At 42.0% G+C, this 23,194-nt stretch overlaps 1 protein-coding gene across 1 annotated transcript in view; it reads left to right on the top strand.

The window, feature by feature from the left end:
• The window catches only part of LOC142803016 (ubiquitin-protein ligase E3B-like), a 141,298-nt gene that overhangs the window by 32,474 nt on the left and 85,630 nt on the right, over positions 1-23,194 (top strand). Inside the window, exons 6-11 of the mRNA XM_075888114.1 lie at positions 1,734-1,838; positions 9,743-9,842; positions 11,456-11,627; positions 17,165-17,270; positions 21,750-21,905; positions 23,116-23,145. Coding sequence (XP_075744229.1) covers positions 1,734-1,838; positions 9,743-9,842; positions 11,456-11,627; positions 17,165-17,270; positions 21,750-21,905; positions 23,116-23,145 — 669 coding nt within the window. The remainder of the gene's footprint in view (positions 1-1,733; positions 1,839-9,742; positions 9,843-11,455; positions 11,628-17,164; positions 17,271-21,749; positions 21,906-23,115; positions 23,146-23,194) is intronic.

Raw genomic sequence — 23,194 nt, 5'->3', positions numbered from 1 at the left:
AAAAGAACAGCCTCATTGGAACTCCGGAAGCTAGTGAAGAGGAGGCATGAGCACAGAATGCATTCAGACTATGCTTCTGGTGCGTTTTGAGGTTGTCTTGTTGCATCTTCTGCAATAAAAATGTGTGCCCACGTTTTTTCTCGATTTCTCAAAACGACAATTTTCATGTGCTTCCCATTATGCCGGAGCAATATCTCTTGTTCTATCTGGGTTATCATTACGATTTCTTTTTTGTTTCGAAGATAAATGCAGGGGATGTGTCGTAAAGTAAGTTTTATTGTAATAATTTTTGGAGAAAATTGTCTAAATGGATCTTTTGTTTCAAGTGTAGATGGGGAAATTTTTCATGTCATATTCAACATCCCGCAACTTTGCTTCAAAATAGCCCAGAACAATGATTTATACTTTATTGCACACTGTGAACATACCGAATTGGTTCTATAGGTTGCACATCAATATCCAAGTTACAGTTAATTAGCTAATTAGGCCTTAATTGAAAAAGTCGCAGTTCATTATATCTTTAAAACTAATTGTCACAGCAAAAAAAAGAATTAGATTTTTGAAATCAGCAGTAAAATCTACATAGGCTCTCCAAATTTGACTGAGGTACTCGCAAAAATAAAAGAGTTTTTGGAAGGTGTAGCACCCCCCCTTAAACCGTGCCACCATCAACCATCTGAGTGACTCGCCCAGAGGGCATCGTCTGAGAACCGGGAAGTGAAACGCGCTAGCGAAGATTCGACGAAGAGGAGGAAGAGACTCGACTGGCTCGCTAGCGACGCTGTGGTTCCTTCGCTGAGCTACACCTCTGCATTACCCATCTTGTAAATAAACGCGTTCCATTGTCACAATATGTTTGTTTCTGTTTCAATTTAATCGGGTCACTCAAACATTCTCAGCTTTCAATCATGCTTTCTTGCGTCTTTCACAGTTTGTGACGCTCAAGTAAGCGACAGTGGCTATAGAACATGACTGTGAGCACTGTGTTTGTTTAAAATTCTCTAGACCATCTTTAGTAGAGCAGTGTTATAAGGAAGTTGCTAAGAAGCATTCAACTGTTGCTGCCTTTGTGCCATCGTTAGCAGCGACATTTCTTTGTTTCCCTGTGTTGGATACAGGTCGAGCACATCTTCGCTTGAAATTATTTTCATATATATCAAAAATTTTTTCTGCCTATATTTATCGCATTCGGCGTCTAGAACATTATTTTGCCTATTTTGCCTGCCTATTTCTGGTGCTGAAAACACTTCTTCAATGCCTAGAAATCTGGTTATTAGGGATTACACACAGAACAATGTTAAGTACCATGAATTATCACAAGATAAAACAACAAAATCATTAACTTTACTCTTAAGAAAATTTTATTTCACCATAAATAGTCTAGAGGCATGAAGGTAATGAATATCATTTAATTAATAAGTTTTTAACAATATGATTTATAATAATTTGAGGTGAAAAGCACCTGTGTGGATGTTTGTACAATGTCAAAATTACAAGAGAAGGACTATAATGCATGCTTACAAAAAGAAGCGAGAGAAATGTAAGTAGTTTGCTGTTTCTGGTGCTCTGTTGATTTGCTATCTTTTACTTCGACACAGTTGAAACGTTACAACGCGATGCTGGCTGTTGGGTAGAATTCACACTTCGTTGGCGAAGGAACAGGAATGCTTACTGCATCCTCATCACTTTTCTCACTTTCGTTCCTCTTGTCTCCCCTTTTTTCGTCTTCAAAGGAGAGCTACGTGTCGGTAGCCTTGAACAAGGATTACACAGTGCTGTGGATCCAGCAACTTAAGGGCATCCTAGGCAACTGCTGTGGCTACCTCAAGGAGGTTCGGGTAAGCATGGCCTTCCATGATATCTACAGACCACATTTAAAGTTAATGGGAGCCCCGCCGCTGTGGTCTAGTGGCTAAGGTGCTCGGCTGCTGACCCGCAGGTCACGGGATCGAATACCAGCTGTGGCGGCTGCATTTCCGATGGAGGCAGAAATGTTGTAGGCCCATGTGCTCAGATTTGGGTGCACGTTAAAGAACACTAGGTGGTCGAAATTTTTGGAGCCCTTTACTACGGCATATTTCATAATCATATGGTGATTTTGGGACGTTAAGCCCCACAAATCAAAGTTAATGGGCCACAGGTTGCATTAAAAATAGTTAACTATTGATATTTCTGCCTATAGATGGTAAAACTGTGCATAAGTTTATATGATACAGATAAGCAGGGTGCCCGATTCTTTGCTAATAACGGTGTCAAAGAAACAAATTAATTGAAAATACATGGCAATTTAATTACTGAGCGGTACAAATAATTGTTTAGAGGAGTAGAGAGTTGATTTGCAACTAGTAGGACCTTAATTTGGAATTAGAATTGTAATTTTATTGTTCACAATTTTTTCATAAAATTTGCACACACTGTGTGGACCCTTAGCCATTGGCTAGTTTGGGTCCAAAAAGATACGTTTTATAAGGGCACTTTGAAAAAGCATAACCGAAGAAGTTATATAATATCAATGAAGAATCTGAAAAGAAGCAGAACTGTACATGAAATAACCACACAAAGAGCAAAAAAAGAAAGAAAAATAATGTCAACCTTTACTTACATACTAAAATTAGGACAGCCATCACACTAAACATGACATTCCTCTAAATAGTGTTTTTCTATTGTCTTAGTAAAATTTGAACACACTTTCATTTCAAAAGGTATAGCATTCCTGATCTTAATACCAGCAAACTGCAAAATCCATTCTCCATATAGATCATTAGTTCGTGGAATATATTCCATTTACCAAAGGTTAGTTGTCTGGTAGAACAGAAAAGGGTGGAGAACATTGACACATTTAAAGGGTGGTTGTAATTAATAACTGTGTATACCTATTTGGATAGTTTTAATTTCCATAGTATATCGAAAGGCAAAATGATTAATCAGGAAAATAGAGGTTTACTGAGGTCATTATACTCGTGAATAATAATTCTTGCAGCCCATTTTTGAAGTCGTCTAACTGGGTCCAGGTAAGTTGTATACGTGCCGCCCCAAGACTCAATGCAATGTGAGATATGACAATGAATGAAAGCATAATAAAGTATTCATAGAGTAGTGCTATTAAAATGTTGATGAGCCTGAGTAAGTGCATGGCACCCTGAGGCTAATTTGGAACACACCTCTGAATCTGCATCTGCCAATGTAAGTTACTATCTATAGTGACACCTAGATATTTAATTGTGGTTACTTGCTCGATCACAGAATTGTCAATTTTAATGTGTATATCACTAACACTAATGTATTTTAATCTAGATTGAAATCTTATTGGTATTTATAGATAGTTTACTATTTGATAACCAGTGAGTAACCTTATCTAATTCGATGTTAGACTTCGACTCAAGATCACCTAGATTTTGACCTGTTACTGTGACACAAGTATCGTCAGTGTACATCAGTGTGTTAGAAGACTGTAATACTGTAATATTCGCGGAAGGTCATTTATATACAAGGAGAACAGCAATGGTCCCAGTACTGAACCCTGGGGAACACCCGTATTCAAGGCACTCATAGAGGACAAGAAATCATTAATTATTACAGCCTGTTGATGACCTTTCAGGTAGTTCGAAAAAAGTTCTAAAATGGTTTTACGGAAACCATAATGTGGTAATTTATTTAGCAGTATTTTGTGGTCTACGGTGTCAAATGCTTTCTTTAGGTCTAGAAAGATGACTGCTACTAACTTATTTTCATTCATTACTGTGTTTATAAATTGAGTAAGGGTCAAAACAGCGGTGGACGTAGAATAGTTTGGTCTAAATCCGCGTTGCTGATAAGAGAGCATGTTATATTTCGCAATAAGTTTATAGAAATAACTGGCAAGAATTTTTTTGAAGATATTAATAATTATGCTTAAAACAGAGATTGGCCTATAGTTGGATGGTTGAGAATAACGCCACTTTTATATATTGGAATAATCTTTGCAGTTTTTAAACAAGAAGGATAAAGGCTGCTCTCACAGAATGGTTAAAAAGGTGACACAAAACCAGTCTGAGGACGTCTAAATTTTCTTTAAAAAGCCTTACAGTTATCTCATCTAGGTCTGCCGATTTATTCATTGGCATTCCTGACGCAATAGATCTGATTTCCTCAAGGTCGCTGTCATACATGGCATAAGAGTTCGGATTGGAATCTGAAAGAACATGATCGAGCCTGGGTTCCTTGAATTTTTTGGCTAGCGTTGAACCAATGGAGGTGAAGTAAGTGTTAAACAATTCAACTGTATTGGAGTCGATGACATCAGTCGATGAAACCTTAGAAGGCGGAGGGTGGCCGACAATGTCATTTACAATTTGCCAAAGTTTTTCCAAATTACCATTCGCCTGCTCTATTTGTCGGGCATAATAATTCTTTTTACTCATTCTCATCAAAGCCACAGATCTATTATGCATTATTTTAAATTGGTGCGAAAAGAATTCATTATGCTTATGTCGTATCAATTCGTCGTGCCAGTAATCCTTGCTCATTATGATCTCCAATATTTCTTTATTCATCCAGGGATATAACGTTGTTTCCCGTGAATGAACCGAAACTTTTGGGCTGCTTATTTTAATAGCGTTTTTGAGAAGAGAAATAAAGTTAGAAAATCCAATATTAACATCATCATTGTACATTTGAAGAAAACTAGATCCAGGAAGAATATTTGTTCAAGCTACGTAGTCTATTTTCGTTACAAACTTCGGCTCATCACGTTTTTCGTTCTCGACGAGATCAACAGAGACAAATATGGGTAAATGATCTGTAATAGGTTTGTCATACACTCCAGCACTAATATTTTTCTTGGAAATCGTCAGCAAGTGGTCAATCATTGTAGCAGCCTTGGCTGTTATTCGAGTTGGTGTGGTGATGACATTGCAAAAGCGATATGATTTTAGTAAGTACATGTAGTCATCGTACACTGAACTACGGGTATCATTTTCATGTCACCAACAATAACAGTAGATTGTTTGACGTTGTTTGTTAGGACTCTGAATCATTTCAAGTGTTTCAAAAAAAGAGGGAAAACATGCATTAGAAGGACAATAAATTACGCCCACTGTGAGTGAACATTCCACCCTGACGAAAAGTGACTCGATGGCACGTGTACTGCACGATAGTGAAGGAAGAATTGTATACGAATGCTCATTTTTAACAAAAAGAGCAACACCACCCCCTCGAGCACGAGAGTCACATGGCTGAGATAGCACTGTGTAATCGGGAATAACAATGTTTTCCTTTCTTTCTAGCACAGTTTCAGTGACAGCGATTACGTCAAAGCTTTGTGGTTACTGGAAAATATATGCGAGGAGCTGATTGAAGTTTTTTCGTATGCTGCGAATGTTGCTATCAAATATCAATATGCCTCTGCTAGTGTAGTTGTCTTGCTGATTTAGGTGAGACATTTTGTTTGAACTGAGTATGTGCGCTGGGTGTAGGCACACGCGTATACTTAAGCTACAGCGCCAAGGTCGTCCTCGCACGTGACATGAAACACGCGAAAATTTTCACTTTTACGCATCAGGATTTTGCCATCAGCCACCCACACAAACTTCCAGTTTTTTTTTCTCATTTTAGCTGTATTGCCTTCCCAAGAAGAACCTTGTTCTCGGAACATGGGTGTTCGTTGACGAACACTGGCTCATTTCCCTCAAAGCCAAGGGTCGACCTGTTCAGTCAGTGTTTTTTGGTGGCCCCCAAGGCTTTGTTTCAGGTCGATTTAGACAAAAACTTCATCACCACGTTTGGAGGGCCGCTACCACGCGTTGGTACACGATGAACAGCATCAAGTTCGGTGTTATCAAGCTTCAGTATCACCCCATAGCGTCACAAGATTACCAACACAACATACAAAACGCGCCGCAACACGTATTTGCCACTGTGGCTTGGCTTGGATTAGATTGGATTTCTGTGCAATAATAGTGCTCTCGATGCTTGAGATGGCACCAGATGGCACGCTCTATCATTATCAGTGGCTGGAACGAGCAGACAACATTATTGCAGCAGTGTTTTTTTTTTTGGGGGGGGGGGTGCAATAATTACACGAGGGAAAAAAAAATTGTATTTTTGTTGGGTGATGGGGGGGGGGGGTTGTGCGAGAATTATGCCAGTGCGAGGATTACGCGAGTACACACAGTATGTGCCCCATTGACTTTGTGATACCTATCAATACGGCCTTCACAGCACTGACGGATGTGCCCTGATCCTTAATCGTTGCAGTAAGGTCAGACATAGCGTAAACAAACTGTGCAGTTATTTCCAACAATACTTTTGTGACTTCTTAATGCTGCCAGGAGGTTTGTTTGCTAAAGACTCCGCAAAATCAGACAAAGTATCTGTTGCACTTGACACGATTGTATAAGAAAGAAAGTGAGCAAATACATTTTTTAGAGCAATCCTGCAGCTATGAAATTTGAGAAATCGCTAATTAGGGTAGATGCGTATTTGCATTCCTGAAATGACGCAAATTGACGGTTTGGCAGACCTGAAGCGCGGCTGCTAGGACTGCTCTGAAGTGTACAAGCCAGCTGCGTGGTTTCTTATATGGGCAACAAAAATGCCGCTCCTCGATCAATTTAGAAACGGTGACGTATGCTTGCTTGTTTGTTGAGTGCATTGACTGCCAGGATGCACATGCGCCCGATGATGGCTTTCTGGCTGATGCTAACCCTCGAAGTATTCTTCACTTCACCGAGTAGTATCCAGGCAGAAATGGGCGCTCGTTCAACAGGGGCTTGTCCAAAGTGGCCTGAAATGGACCGCTTGCAATTGCCAATTTGTAATATTACAATTGTAATTGGCAATTCCAATTGCCAATGCAATTGCCAATTGCAATTGCCAATTCACATGATTAGGAACTGGTAGACTTGTGCAAATAGTAAATTTTAGGCTCAGAGTGAATTTGGAGGAAAGAGTGATTTGGTTAAATAATTTTGAATTTAATAGCATATATCACATATGAAGAAAAGTGAATATATTTGTCATGAACCAACTAACCTGCATAATATATATATATTTTTAATTAAAAGAAGGTACATGCAAGTTTTATTCTTTTTTATTCAAAAGTTTACTGTACCTAGAGCACATAAGTCAATATAACAAGCTTTTAAACTTAAAAAAGAATGAATTGTTGTGAGGGTTTTGTATTCATGTAGTTTTTGAGGTGGGGCTTCGTGGCGGTGTGGATTTCTTCTCAATAGGTGTATTCATATTCAAGGTACAGCACCATTTCACTGCAGTGAAACTACCTTTGCATGGAGTTACATACAGTTTACATGTGTTTATTTGTTCATTTCAAATACTTAAAATTTTGAATAATTGAAATTCGTGTTGAAGCACTAGAAAATTCGCTCATACCTAGCAATAGGCTTTAGTACTATTCAGTATCTTAAAGATGTCATTCCTTAAACTTTTTTTTTGATTGCAACTTCATTTTTTAGATGTATGGCTGGGCAATAGTGGGATATTATAGAATGTCATTAAACATTGATATGTGGGGTTTAACATCCCAAAACCAGCATATGATTATGAGAGACGCCGTAGTGGAGGGCTCTGGAAATTTCGACCACCTGGGGTTCTTTAACGTGCACCCAAATCTGAGCACACGGGCAATGTCATTAGGCAATGGGTGCTTTAAAAGTACATATGGAATAAATATTGACTGTTGTTTTTTTTTTTTTGCAGAAGTAATTTTTTCTCGCAACATGGGCTTTTTTTTTCTTTTTCGAGTAGGTAGCCTGCGCATGAACGCCAGCATCGACGAGGCATGCGCCATTAGTTTTGTTGGTTGAAACACAATGACAGGTGCGGACCAAGTAGCGCTTAGTGTCAAACTCGCAATTGTTTCGCCCAAACAAAGGCGTAAATGCAGGCCTCCGAGATGGCCTACCAAACAGTTTTTGAAGGCCAAGAGCCACCAGTTTTTATTTTGGCGACCTCCAGTGGAGGTTCTGTTCGAACCCCGAAGAGGCCTCTTTCAGAATCCGAGGTGGCCAAAATAGTTGAGCTTACTCGCCTGCATTATCTTGTTGCTTTGAGATAAATATTACTAGTAACACTTGTGAGATCTCTGGGTTCTGCATTTCATGACGATGGCCAATTCAGAGCTGCGCAGGGGCTACATTATAGACTAGTTTACGAGAACTTTTGGCAATTCAAACTTCTCAAGTGAAAATTAGGGGCCCTCTTCAGTTTGAATTATCAAAAGCCTGTACTTGTATATTTTCCGACGATAAATTGTCACGTCTTCTCTAAGAATAGGAAATCTGTGTATTAAGGCAAAAGTCTTAGACGCCTCAACAAACGTAAAATTTGACCGCCAATGTCTTACGTAGTTGGGGACAAGTGATGCAGAAAATCGTCATCACAAGATTATGCTAACACACGACGTCACAATTACGTCACAGGTCGCCACAGTTATGTCACGTGATATAATGTCACATAATGGAAGCCATCGCATCGGGAATCTCGCTGGCAGATCTGGAGTGGCCGCCGAAATCTTGGAGCGAGTACTCGGGTTGTGCCTAATCAGGCCTGCGAGTGGAGCACGAGAATGCCCCGCGTGAGGTCGCTCTGCGAGTCATTAACAGATGCGACATGAAACCGGTACCGAAACTTCTTCGAATAGTCGATAATTTCTGCCATATACACAGCAGGCCAGGAAACATTTCTTTTTACATCTTTTCGTATGACACTTACGTCTTGTCCTCGCTGCTGCTACTGCTAGCAGAACTAGTGCTCTCGCTGTAGCTCAAAGGGAGAAGCAAACCAGCTGCAGCACATTCAGCAGAGTCAAACGACATCATTTTAGGAATATAAACAAGTACACAAAGAAACTAGACACCGCCTTAGAAAAAAAAAAAAAGGCTGAAAACAACCTAGCTGCCTGACTGTACCGGAAATGAAGGCAACCCATTCTCAGAGTTAGGCAAAATCCGTCTCTGCAAGACGCAGCACACGAAACGCTCCGTTGGGGAGTGGGTTGCTCAGAATCTATAAGTGGAAAATGCGAATTTGCTCCGAATACATCAGTGGAATAGATTTTCTGCCGCGGAGCAAGAAAGTTGGCTCCTGCTCGACAAGTGGCATTCGCCATTAGTCGGCAGTAACTCCAATCGCTGTGGCAGTGCAAAAAGCGTTCAGATAAGGGCTAGACAGCATGATTACAACAGCTGAGAATAGAAAGCTGATGGCTTTCATTTTCGATTGTCTTAAATAAGTAAATCCATCAAGGAGCCCTGCGAGTTCTTGGTGTTGCTTCACTGGCATCTATGAATTGCCTTTGGTGACATATTGAGCGGGTTAATGCTGGGCAGGTGCTGCAATACTGAAACTGCTTAGCTTCTGTTTTCCTTTTAGATTACTCGGTTTCTTTAAACGTACATGCAAGCACAAACATTTTAAAGAAGGCCTCGAACCATGTACCTGAAATTAAGCCTTCTGTCAAGTAATGCAGAGAAAAATGTGATAGTACAGTGTAATAAAAGCAGTGGTATATTTGTACAGTCTATAACACTGTAGCACTACTTCTGAGCTGATTGAAGGTAAACTACATGAAAAGAAAAAGAGAAAAGTGAAGACCTGATGTGGTTGACATATGCAAAAGTGATTCACAATAGACATAACCGACCTGAAGGTATTCCCCACAACATGGAGTGCATGTGAGAGGATGAATCCGTGCGTATATTTTTCATTATTCCTTTAACATGACGGCAACGTTGCATTGCAGCCGGAGTGCCCCCAAGATGCCAAGTCCCTGATGTTGCATCTGCATGTGCTCGTCACCTTCACAAGCACATCATCCTGGAAAGTGCTCAAGGACAAGACATGTGAGTGGCGTGGGTGTTTCTTTAAAGAGAGCTTTTTTCAAGCATGTTTTACAGTAATAGCTATTACAGGCCGACCAACTTGGCCGTTTTGATGAATGCCAGTGCCCGTTGATGGAATCTTAGTGTTTATTGACAAAATTATCAAGAAACATTATTGTGACACGAGAATTTGAAGTTATTACGAAAAGATTAGCAATCTAGGGTTTTCCGAGTTATGTAGCAGTGTTTGCGATATTGCTACAGGCGAGATTGGTTAGCCTTGGCCGCTCTGTCGATGCTACAGTAATAGAGCACACTGATCATGGAGGAAACGATTGTGCCAAGAGCTTGACGCGATTGGCTAATGCATGCTTGGCACTTTGTTGTGTACTAGGTAGAGCATGGGTTTTGCCCTCATGTCGTAGCGCATTGCTTTTGCCAATATTTTGTCCAATATTGACACCTTTTGGGTATGCATAAATGACAATGATTCAGCTCATCAGTTTTATTTTCCTTAGCCGTCTTCTTCTAGCATTCTGCCTCTTTTCTTATCTACTGGATGCCTCTGATATCGAACTTTCTTCCTAAATTGTATGATGCGTGTCAAACGGCGGCCAAAATGTGTTTGAGAAAAAGTCAATCAAGCCCGGTCCTGCCTTAGTGGTGCTGCAGTATGTAAAAATAAAGATAGGTTAATAGAGTCTTGCTTTATCAGATGTTTAACAGGTTCACTACAGATGGGCAGGTGCAGAAGAAAAATCAGAATCCCTTACTGTTCGAGGAAGTGGTAGTCTGTATAGCTGCCTTCATACGTGCCCTTGGCTCCAGCCGTAGCTTGCTTGTAGAGTGTGTGTATTGATAGTGCCAAGGCAGCATATGGAGCATTCCCCTGTCAGCTTTCTCACACCAAGGGCTCTCACTTTCTCAAGACTGCAGCTCACAGGTTTGAACTTGTTCAACTCGCTCTGACCCAAATGCATAAACATGCACAGGGTTGTACATTTGTTTCACACAGTAATAAAAAAAGTATAGTAAATGTGAAGAAGCATTGACAATAGCAACTTGAATACAAAGAGCAAAAGTAAAACCGTCCCAAAGTGGATAATGCATTGGAAGACCTTAAGTCCGAGGAGGAGCTTCACTGTCGGCTCTTGCACACACCACAGAAATCAGCGAACAAGCGTCTACAGCATAATTGCAGATACAGCTCTTCACTGGTAATCTTTCCTCATATGAATGTGGCAACCCAAAAAGAATTCTTGGCCATGTCAATGCAATATTGTGACAAATGTTAGGCAAACACTCGAATAGTAGAAGAGAAGATAGGCGGGCACCAACTGGCTGTGTACCCCGTCTGTGCTTTTTTTCAGAGAAGGAGCTAACCTTCTTCCTAAAAATTATTTGCTCATGTGACACTGTAATAAATTGCAGTTAGAATGTGTTTTATTGAAAAGAATTCATTGTTGGTGGCCAACACTCGTTTGTCATCTCTCTGTCCACTAATTCGTGTTTGGTTCGTCATTTGTCACTATAGTACTGAGTAACAGGGTTCTCCTGTACTTTTCAGCTGCATGTTGATGATACAGCAGGGCAGTGTACTAATGCAGCTGCGGCCTCTTTACGATGTCTCACAGACGAGCCCCTGAGGCCTGTATTAAGCCAGCTGTGTGCCAGTGTGGGCTCCCACCTGATGGGCAAGGGCAGTCTGTACGGAGCCCTGCAGGCTCTGCTGCTCAGAGGCCTGGCCAGAGCCAAGCCCAGCCTCAAGAGGGCGCCACTGGTGGCCACCATCAATCTGACACTCAGGTAGGGGCACCTCAAAGGAAGTGAAGGTGTGACCTTGGATCTGGGATCATGCCCTGTTCTGTGTATTAGCAGTCTAAGTAGGCGTAAAGGCATTGGCACACTGTGTGAAGCTTTTGACTTGTGTGCAAAAACCGTTTGTAAGTTACTGTGTAGAGCATAACAATCTCGTGCAGTCCCACTGATTATCGTGCATACGGTAAACTCTCAGTAAGCGGATAAATCTGTTAAACGGAAATGCTGCCTAAATGGAACAACTGCCTCTGATATGATTGACTTTGTACTTGCATTCTGCACCCTTGTTCATGTTTCAGTAGACCGAATCCCTGTTAAATGGAACACATTTTGCTGGTCCCTTTAGGTTCTGTTTAATGGCAGTCTACTATGCTCTCCTAATGGCTGCAGGTTTTTTCCCGAAATATGGGGTTAAAGTTGCGGTTGTGGCCGTTACACGGGAAAAAAAAGCACTTTTGTTCTTTTTTTGTAAATTTATTCAGCACTGGTAGCCTCGATTCACCTGCAGTACTCCCTTGTACTGGGACAAATGAAAAACAACTGCTGTGGCAAGATTGTTATTCCTCGGCGCCTTCCTCCTCTACACTATTTATTGCAACTTGCAGTTGGTGGTGCGTGAGTAGGTAGTTTTATTTCGTATTTTGCGGGCTTTCCTCAAACGCTGGACATCATCAGTATGCAGCATGTGCGTTGCCACTACAAATTGGATTAGTAATTTTGGAATGCCCTCTAATATGCCACAAAATGCACTTGGCCCTAAAGTGTATAATAAGTGTTTGCCTAACTGTTTTTTGTCAATAAACTGAGCATAATATAAAAATACCTTAAGTGGCATGTGAGGATAAACCATATATCAGTAATTTCGTTCAGCAGTGGTTATCCACGTTTTAAAAGATACTTTGTCCTAGTTACAGGAAGCACCTTGTATATTAAACACTAAGCACACATGAAATCAATACTTGTGGGTGTAGGTGAACGGCAACGGTACACTTCAGCAACTGTGCAATTGAGGACAGTGTGGTGAAGCATTTTCTTTAGGCTTCTGCAAATATTCGAACAAATATTGCAGTATTCGAATTCACCTTAATCTGAATTTAATTTATAGGAAGTTTTGAAGTATTTAGAACAAACTATTTAAATATATACTTTTCCACATAAAACCCTCTGTAAAGGTCATTTCACTATGGTAGAGAGTTGGTAAACACCTATGCAGAGGAAATCGGCATTGCCTAGGAGTATTACTTCAAAAATAAATGAACATGTCACCCCAAGATTGATTCGTCATTTCTGAGGTTCATATTCTTGCTATACCAGCTTACACTATGCTACAGTATAGTATAGGTATATAAGCTTATACTATGCTACAGTATAGTATAAAGTATAGTACATTTTAAAACTTAGCATATTATACAGGTTATAACTTGCATTCTACTGAAAGTCTAATTCTGCTACTATTCAAAGTAACATCCGCTTCCTTTGAACCAAAAAGAATTGCATTAGTACAGTCCTAGCTTCAAATTAAAAAAAAAAAGGTATTGTGTATGTTTGTTGGTCATGACAAATATGCTCATTATTCTTTATAATGTGGGATATATACTACAGTCCAGCCCACATATAACGGCCACACTTAAAACGAACTTTCGTTTAAAACGAACAATATCCACGGGACCGTCAAAATATACATTGTTTCAATGGCACAAAATCGCACTTACAACGAACGTCTCGGAGCGTCGCTGATCGGTTACAGTGAACGGAGTCAGCGGTCTGCCGACTTCCCGGGGAACCAATTTCGGCCACCGATCAGGCATCAGCGAGATGCCCATACATTCTTATTGTTAAGTACCGATTCTGCCTCCGCGCCTTTCTAGTTGCTGCTCTCCCCGACCGCTTTTTGTTATGCACCCCTCCGTCCTTTGTCCCTCCGCTACCCTGAGCACCCTGCATCGCCAGACGAGGCCCGTGTTTTCACACTGCCACCGATCTTTCGAAGGCTTGTTGGCCACATACCCGGTTTTGATCGCTGGTACTGTCGTTGGCATCACCGGCCTGGAATGACCAGACCATTTGCCAACATCGTCGGCCACCGACTGTATCCGATAGTCTGCGTCTATTGCACGCACGTACGCTACCCCACCGACTCTGACAATTTGCGATTCGTTTCGTGTTTAGGACTTGTTCTTGCTCACTTCGCACTCGGCTCAGCATGCTTCCTGCGCGCATACGGAAGCGCGGAAACGGCTGTTAATTTGCGCGGAACGAATCGCGAAATATCGAAGTCATGAGGCCACGGAAACCCGCCGACGCAACAAGACGATTTTTTTTATCAAGGCCGCCGATTCTTCGAATGCCGCCGCACGCACCGAACGAGGTGGCCATGCTTTGATTTCTGCGCGCGCTGGCATTCTTTCTAAGTTTTTCTACGTGCGAGTTTCGCGAACCTTTCAAGCAAGCTACCCACCTTCCCATGTGTTTTGGTTTTCAAGGTCGCCCTCCCGCCGCATCCTCCCCTCTCTTTATCGCACGGAGAAAGGAATCTTTCATTCCCCCGTGCTTTATCGCAACTCCTTGCCCTTCTCTCGCAAGTTTGCTCTCCTGTCTTGATCACAACCCCTTCGCCCGTCTCCACCGCTCTGCGACGCCCGCCACGCTGGCTCGAATTAGCTTCGTTTTCCGACTGGAAACGCGCCCAGAGCTGCTCCACGCGTGTGCGTGTCTTGCTTGCTCTTAGTGTATGTGTGTGGTCATGATGGCCGACGGGAGGACTAGCACGCTGCTTTTTCGTGCCGCTCAACAAAACGTCGAAAGTGTGACTGCTTCGCTTGAGCGTAATCCGTGTGTTAGGTGCCGGGTTGCGGAGTGCTTGCTCATAGCTGTTTGACTACCTGGCAGCCAACTTGCCACTTCAGGCGCCCCGGTATTCAGCTGTGGAGATGTTGAATATTTCGTGGGCGGCGGTGATGGCTACATGTGCGCGAAACTATTTTCGCGAGGCCGACTTCGTCCATTGTAGAGCCCGATGCCGAGCCTGAAGCTTCCGAACAGGACCGCTGCGGCGGTGATTTGTGGCAGCACGTTGTCGACTCTGACCTGGGAGAGCGCGTGGGACATGTGTTGCGATAATTTAATTATGGCCGATGATGATGCCAACACTGCGGAACCGTGCACGGATTGGGGCATTGTGAATGAAGTACGTGGCGAGAGCGATTTGGAGGAATCGGATTGCGAGAACGACGAAGCTTTGGAGCCAGCGCCTCATGCAGCTTATGCCACGGGCCTCGGCAAACGAGCATCCTGCCATTTTAATTGAACTCGAGACTGCCCTTATCGTTTCTGTTCTTCGAAACACCTGCATCACGGACTTTTTTGGGCAAAAAAAGTTCGTGTTTTCACTCGCAACTTTTTTAAAAGCTGTGTTTCATTTACTACGAACTTCGAGATACAGCGAACGGATGCCGCGTCACGCTCAGGTTTGTTATAAGCGGGCTCGACTGTACTTGAATTCGATTTGAATTTGTTCAAACCAAATTACTGTGCACTTTAAACCTGAAATTTGCACAAGCCTAGTTTTTTTAATACAGTAAACCCTCATTATAACAAAATCAGTGGTATGGCCAAAAATTTGATATTCGCTCCTGTCCCATAAAAGCTCAGCAAGTGCAGCTAAATTAGCCATGGCAATTTCCCAGAACTGGTATTCAGTGAAGCAACAAACTACTTGTATTCACGCACAAAAAAGTGAGTCAGCTGGCTTTGTCAGGTGCTGCGGCTGGGCACCACGAGTGCCTGCTCCAGTTTGTAACTTGATGCTGTGTCTCTTGTTGGCATCATACCCAACGAGCATCCGTCGTAAAACACTTTCCTGCTATAACTTTCGTGTTGTCTCAATAACGTCTTGGTCTATGGGCTGCAATATTGTGGTCGTATCTGCTGGTAGGAGTTCCAAAGGGATGGCTTGCAGATTTTCAATTGTGCCATGGCTGGGGCAATCAACGATAACAGAAAACACATGCCTTTGCTTTGCCCTGAACTTTCAATCTAGCAGGCACAGATACTTTTCAAAAAAGGCTGCGGTCTTCCAAGCTCATATGTTGCAGTTTTTGGGTATCGTGTTGCGAAAGCACCTGGGCTTTGCCCAATTCTCTAGTATCAGCAAAGTAGGCTTGTCCTCCCCCGCTGCGCTAGCATTGAACTGCACTGTCACCTGTTCTTTTGCTTTGTTTACATTCTGTTGAGGTTTTGCTCGGCGTAGTGTACATGCACATTGGCAATAGTTTTTAAAAGAATGCCACCTCATTCAAGTTGTAAATGTCTCGCATCTTCATACTGCAGAAGTAGAGCACTCAGCCAATGCTGGCGCCATTCGTTCATGACCTTGTGGTCTACGGCTGCACTTTCACCAGCAATCGGTTTTTAAGACGCACCGTGCCGTGTCTTCAAACATTCACCCCAATCGTTCTGCACGTAATAAAATCTTGCTTGCCCGTTTGGGCAGCTAAGGCTTCAGCTTTTACACTCACTGCAGGCCTATTTACACGAGTGTTCGCACTACTAGCATTTTTCAGTCATTCGAGAAGCATTCTTTCCACTTCTCCACTTGCGTTTGGCTGAGAAACTCTTCTCAAAGCCATCTAGTCTGGCATCCTTATTTTTCAGAATAGTCGATAATGTGGACAGTGGTATTAAAAAATTGTCTTGCAATTTCAGACTTCTGCCGACCTCTTTTTTCTATCTCATATATCAGTTGAACTTTCTGCTCCAATGTTGGACACTTCCGCTCGGGCACTGGCAGTGCCATGTTCACTTGACGGCAACTAAAATAAAAGCACTCACGATGCGCACACACAACATCCCAGGTTCATAGAGACTTCATGCAACACATGCGCACGTGTGTCTTCCAACCACGAATAGAAAAAGTCGGGGAGCATGCCGAGGCTCCGTACTGGTCACGTGACAACACCGTCATAGCCAGTGCTGTAGCCGCGGGGAGCAGCCAACAGGTTTCAAGCGCCTTCGTACTGGATAGTACCAGAGTGGGGTGCGAAGGAGGACAGTAAAATTCCCGCTGCGGAGACTCTCTCGTCATCTGCACTGGCGCGCTTTAGCCTGATGATGCTAGTGCAAACATCGCGCGCTCAGCACAGAAAAGGTTGCCAGAAAAGGTTCAACGCTCGGAGACATTGAAAAAAGTGTTCCGGCACTTCGGCGGTGTGGGCATTGTGCACCCGTCTGGCACTGCACGAATCTGCCACTTGTTACTTCACTCTAAGCAAGCTATCGACATGCTTCGACTAATCCAGTCTAAAATACGCGCATTTGGGTCAGAACTGCGTGACACTTAGATAAAAGCGATAATAAAGTGACTTCACTGGAATGAGAGTTTATTGCAAGTAAATATACCAACACGCACTCATTACAGTTATCCAACCAAAGGAGTTCAACTTGAGATGAAATAGATGAAAAATTCTTGAAACATGGGGTTTTCCCAGGATTTACTGCAGCTGGGGCTTCTGTGCTTCCCACTGCAGGCCGCTACTAATAGGGCAGTTCTCGGAAGATCTGATGAACCTGTTCCTGTTGCACATACTCTCGGTGCCTGCACTTGTTCACCACTTGCTGAGCATAGCACCCGAGGTAAGTGGAAGCCACTTGCTGACATTTTGTTGGTAAAACGCGTTGTGCTTTGGATTGTGTCAAAATAGTCTAATGAAACTCTCTGCTGGGCTACTGGCTGCACAGTTTAGTAGAGGGAAGTGGTGCAACACGGAACAAAGACTAAGATGAGGGAACAAGTACAGCTTTACCACTTTCGCTTTACTAGAAGAACTTGTACTTTACTCTCTTGATGGTGTTTTGCAGGTTATTTGAGAACAGCAGCGTGGATTCGTGATCGTATTCTGCGTTGCTGTAGCTGTGAGAGTCTTGTTTCATCATCTTCCGCTTTGGCCTGCTTTGCGCCACTTGCTTCTATGTGTCAAATATCTCCGACAAAAATTTAGTGCTTAGCGCCCAGACTTTACTGACTCAGGGTGGGTTCCACAGGCCATTTAAGGATAGCAGCATACATTTGTGAGCGTATTCTGAGGTGCGTTGGCTTTGCTAGTCTTCTGAAAAGAAAAACGTAGTTTACTGCGCTAAATCGTAGCGGGGTTCTTGATACCTGTCAAAAGGCATGGCGTCCTTGCATGCTCTTGATGGCTTTTTACGTGACTAGGGGTCAAGTACGCATTGAGCAGTTTCATTAAATGTGACCGTGCTCTGCAATGTAATGAGCGAAAGCAAGGTGATGGGTTGATTAGTGAAACTCATATTTGGTATTGTATACACGTATCCTGAAAGAGTTGGCTCACTCCAGCTAAATAGTGAAAACTGAAGTGGGGTACAACCTGATGTAAACTAAGATATTTTTTATGTTTGTCTACTTTTGTGACACTGTTTGCTAGTTTCAGGGCTCGAATATGGGTTGTTTCTTTTTGTATCTCTTTTCAAGGTCCAAGTACGTGCTAACTATTGTTTAATAAACACTGCATTGGTGAGTCAGTGCTTGTCTACTACACTGTTTTTTCCTAATGTTAGGAGGGTCACAAAAAAAAGAAAAGAAAAGGTGTGCGATTGGCTACAGCTATGAAGTCAGTATTTGCATAGAAGTTGCAGGGTAGGTCAGGAAACACACATAAAAATATATACGTAAGTGAGAATAAATCATGTGAATTGATGTAAAACCTAGACAGGAAGTAGGCCCTATTAGTCTATCTGAAGTGGAAGTATGTGCAGAAAGTGAGCTTGTTTGAAATTGTTTGAAAAAGCCATATGATGATGAGTTGTAATCACAGTTAGTCATGACTAGAGCCCGGATTTTCAGGCACTAAAAAAGTGTGTTTTAGGCGCCAAAGACAGGCAGGTAAAACATCGTTTTAGGCCCTCAAAATCATAATTATTGGCACAATTACTTACTATAAAATTGAAATATCCCAAAACAACGACGTCGGTGACTTGGACCTAAGCCAAGAAGCAAAAAAAATATTTAAGATAGCAGATAGGTACCAACCATTGAACCTAAGATAACAGATAGGTACCAACGATTGAACCTAGACATGCGTTTCCCGAGTGATTTGCAGTATGTGGTCTTTTGTTTTATTATCTAGCATTGTGCGTCAAGTGTCCACCATTCAATTAACACTCTCATGGGTCTCTTTCGTTTCGTTATGGCTGGGAAGAGCAGCACAGGAAAAAAATAACCAGATCAGTGATAACCCAGAAGAGAGGCTTGCTAGGTCGTATAGGACCAATTTCTACTTTATTGGGGAACACCTGAAAGGACCCCTCATTAGGTTTGGGCTTTTCGAGCTGTCAAGTGTAATAGTGCACAGGGCACTCCGGATCATTCCTGTTAAGATTTGCAAAATTACATGTCGCGGAAAAACGCTAAATTTCTATTGAATGTCACTTGCCCTTCTCGCGGGTGTGCGCCCCAAGATCTAGGGAATGACGTACAGCAAGGAATAGTCCTGTCTTTACATCGCTCCTTTAGGTTGACATTCGTAGGCTCACGTTGCATACCGTGCGCTCTTCATCAGAACTTCGTTAAATGCTAGCTATATCTATAAAAACAGAAGAAAAATGTTCCGTCTTCTCCTGCATTTTAAACGGTACCTCATTAAGAGTGTTGCACGTGACATGATTCTACTTGGCATATGTAATTTGTGTGTTCTGTTGCGTAGCATGAATGAGGAGTACTTTGGTTTGGGCTAGCTGCGTCATATCATTTTGAAAGGGAAGTGCAAAGACAAAGGGAAAAGAAAAAAATGTCTCAGCTTTGCCTCAAAGGCGAAGCAATGAAGGCGATAGCAACAAATTGGAAGATCACGTGCAGAATGGCAAGCAGGTTGAAACATGCCCCGCGTTTCTCCACGCGCAAAGGACCCACAAAATGTACTCACAGGCACAGAATAATGCGAATAAGTGTCTTAGTTGTTACTTCGCCATGTCTGAAAAGCACGCCCGTTTCGCAAACAGAGGTTGTGCAACGATTGCAGTGACCTTTGTGCACCCGGTAACTATAACAGAATTGTTCCGATGAAACTCAAAGGCTAGCCAAGACGTATGATTCTCCCCACTGCATGGTAAGGGCGCGCGATCGAGCGTACACCCCCTTATTCTCTACACGGGCCAAAGTACGTGTGAGAGATGAGAGACGCCGGGCGCTAACTGTGCCATCTTGCTGATTATGCTAAAAACACGATAGTCCGGGGGCACGTCATGACACGAGTAGGCTGGGGCACATCATGCACCCGTGACCTTGCTTTCGCATGTTGTTCTTGGTGCATATGCGTCATGTGATTTTCCAGCTCCAATACCGAAGAGAACACAGAAGGAATGAGGCTCGCGATGGTTACATGGGATGAGAGGCAAGGCACTCAAGCTTGCTTCTTCGCATAATGCTTTGGTGGCTCATATCGAACCAATTTGAAAAATCACTATAGTCGAACACTTTTTCACTAGGCACGCAAAAACTTCAAATGTGTAACTAGGTACAAATTATTATGTCACCTAGAGAGAGACGCTTAAAAAGCAAATTACAAACAAAACAAAAGTTGTGTGCGCATCACATATTTTACCTGAAGGTACTGCAGCAGATGGGTTACACTGTCAAAGAAAACGTGCTTTCATTGAAACGCCACAATTCGTTCTCTTTATAATCCATTTCAATCTGTCATGAAAGTAACAAAAAATGAATTATTAAAAAGATTATATCTGATACAACATTCTAAAATTTTAATTACGATTGCTCAAAGAGGACTGTTTAGGTAGATTCATTTTCGAGTGTGAGTTTTTCCATGAAGTGCTTGACATAGAAGCTTTAGTCGCAGTTTAATTTGACGCCATGATAGTAATTCCCATTCTAGTTCATTTTTCATAATGTTGCAGCTGTTATTTTTGAGTAATGGCTTAGGAGAGACCATGAAGCACTGTTCTTTATTTTTTCATGTTTGTAACTTAGTCATTGACAAGGGATCTCATATAGAACAAGCATATTCAAGCTTACGTTAAATCTATGCTAAATACACCGTTGATTGTAAACATGCAGGCGCCTGTCTCAGACTTCGCTGTATAAAGTATAACGATTTGGCGACCTTCGCCCCACTGAATCAACAAGAGCATTTTATGAGTGGCCCTCCATGGTTTTTCATTCGTTCGCCAGCTACCCGTGGCTGCCCAGAAAAACCTGCTCTTCCTTTCCCACTGCAATACCCAAGTTTTCAGGGCGGTTTTTCAGTTCCTTCAGGGCACTAGACAGCTATCTGTAGAAGGCGATCGCCACGTCCTCGGCCTTAGACGTCACTTTTATTTTCGTACCCCATCTTTAATTCTCTCTCCTCCTTCCCCTGCAGACGCTGAGGCGTTCCTCTACTTAATGCTGCAGAAAAAGCGTATTTTACACTCATCATGCTCCTCCTCCAATTGCTCGCAACATGTCAGCTTTCTCTTCGTTGAACGTTATAGTGTTTCAAAATAACAATGTTGCCTTTTTTACATGAATAACAGTTACAGAGTAGAAAACAAAACTTGGGCATGAATAGCGCTCATATAGGTGCTGCTTTGGAAAATAGGCATTTATAGGCACTTATAGGAATTTAGGCATGAATGCCCAAAGTAGGCATTTATAGGCACTATAAAAACACCATAAAAGCCCTTATTAACCTCTAATTCATGCTCCTATATCAAAATGGCACGATAGGAACACAAGGAACAAAATAGGCGTTTGCCTATAATCTGGTCTCTAATTATGACTTGTAAACTAGACTTAAGTCATTTAACAGAATTCACATGACGGAAGTACGTGAGAGCGTCAAGGTAAAGAGGGAAGATAAAGGAACGTAAAGTCAAAGCAGTGTCAGCACAACTGCCCGCATTTACCACTAAATCACCGAAATAGTTATGTTTATTTGGCTTACGTTATTACTTTGCAGTTGCTTCTTTCGAATTTAGTTTTTGTTTTACACTTAAGAAGAACTTGTTAGTTTTGCCAGGCAGCGAAGCTGGAATAATCGTGTTTCAAATGCTGGGGAGAGCTGTGCACACTATGTGTTTGGTGTGGTTTGCCCACTGCAGGCGGTGACACTGTTGAATTCGCACGGCCTGTTCCGCCGTAGCCTGGACATCTTGGTGGTGGAGCAAAACATGCGCATCCTTTTCAACGCCCTCGAGGGGAACTACGCCCTGTGCCTGTTGGCCAATCTCGTGCACCTTGCCTACCTCAACATCGAGGCACGTATTGCTCATCACTCGTGCCTGGCAACTAAGCATCTCATGTTTCAGAATAAATTTGTTGGCCCCCCTAATACTTAGCACGATATGTTATCTCCAGATCTGTTCAAATATTTGAGTTCTCTGAATATTTGAACAAGTATTACTACAGTATCTAAATTTTCTCGAACCAAACTATCTAAATTTGGGAACATTTAAAAGAAATTAGTAGGGATGTATTCTACTGCATGCAACTCATCTGTGAAAGTGCTTTGGCTGCAGTGTGAGGCCACTATGCCATAAAGCTGCTTGTCTGAGCATATTGTCGCTGTAGCGAAGCCACATTTCAAGGTTATGTGCGCATATTACTTGCACCCTGATTAGTTTTCTTTTTAGATATAAAGGCGCAATATACAAACTTACGCTGGCCAGGTGGAGCAAATTTTAAAATATAACGGGTTTTAGCAACTTTAACTTGCTCCTTACTCGCACTGAAATTCTGCAACTGTTCAAATTGGCTTAAGTTGCTTGATACTACTACTATTCAAACTTCTCTTTGAAGCAGAAAAGTGACATTCGCACAAACTTGGTAGTTGCCTCTGAAAAAAAAAAAAAGACTCAATTGAACAAATCGTGTGAAATAAAAGAATCTGGAGTTTCATCTTCATAGTTTTCTTTTGTGTTAGTTTTTGCACGCATGTGTTTAATGCAAGTTTTGTGCGACTTCCTCTTCCTCTATGTTATCATGGTTGCTCAAGCTCTCTCTAATCACATAGGAAAATGTCAAGTCAAAACCAATCCAAGGTCCCTCCATTCATTATGGTTAGCCACGAGATCAGATTGTCGTTTTTGTGCATAAAGCATGAAATTTAGAACTTATTCTCTTCTGTCATTCCTAAACGGTTAGATGCAGGAACGGGTTGCCTTAGTGATAAGAAGGGTGATGCCAGAGCGTCTGTCAGTCCATTCAGTTAACAAGCAATACTAGTTAATGATACTAAAGACGCAAGACAACTTACTAACCATGGTTACCCATGTAGGCTTTTAATGATGTTGCATACATTTACCGAATACATTCATTGCAAGAAAGCAAACTTAATAAGCTTAGCTTGAGAAACAGCATGTTCACAGCTACATACCTTACTGTGAATAAAGCTGTTTACTAACAGTGTAGTGAAACATTGTGAAGTTTAATTGAGCTGTATTTTTTTCCTTTTTCCCTGTCTCTTAGAACCTGAATTCAAGGCTGCTCGATTTTGTGGTATGTTTACATTTTATGTTATGCATTATTTTTATTTATATATAGCCCT

This window comes from Rhipicephalus microplus, chromosome 3 (genome assembly GCF_043290135.1).
Source record: "Rhipicephalus microplus isolate Deutch F79 chromosome 3, USDA_Rmic, whole genome shotgun sequence".
NCBI lineage: Eukaryota > Metazoa > Arthropoda > Arachnida > Ixodida > Ixodidae > Rhipicephalus > Rhipicephalus microplus.
Note: the sequence above shows the minus strand (reverse complement) of the source record. Positions and strands in the feature narration are given on the sequence as shown.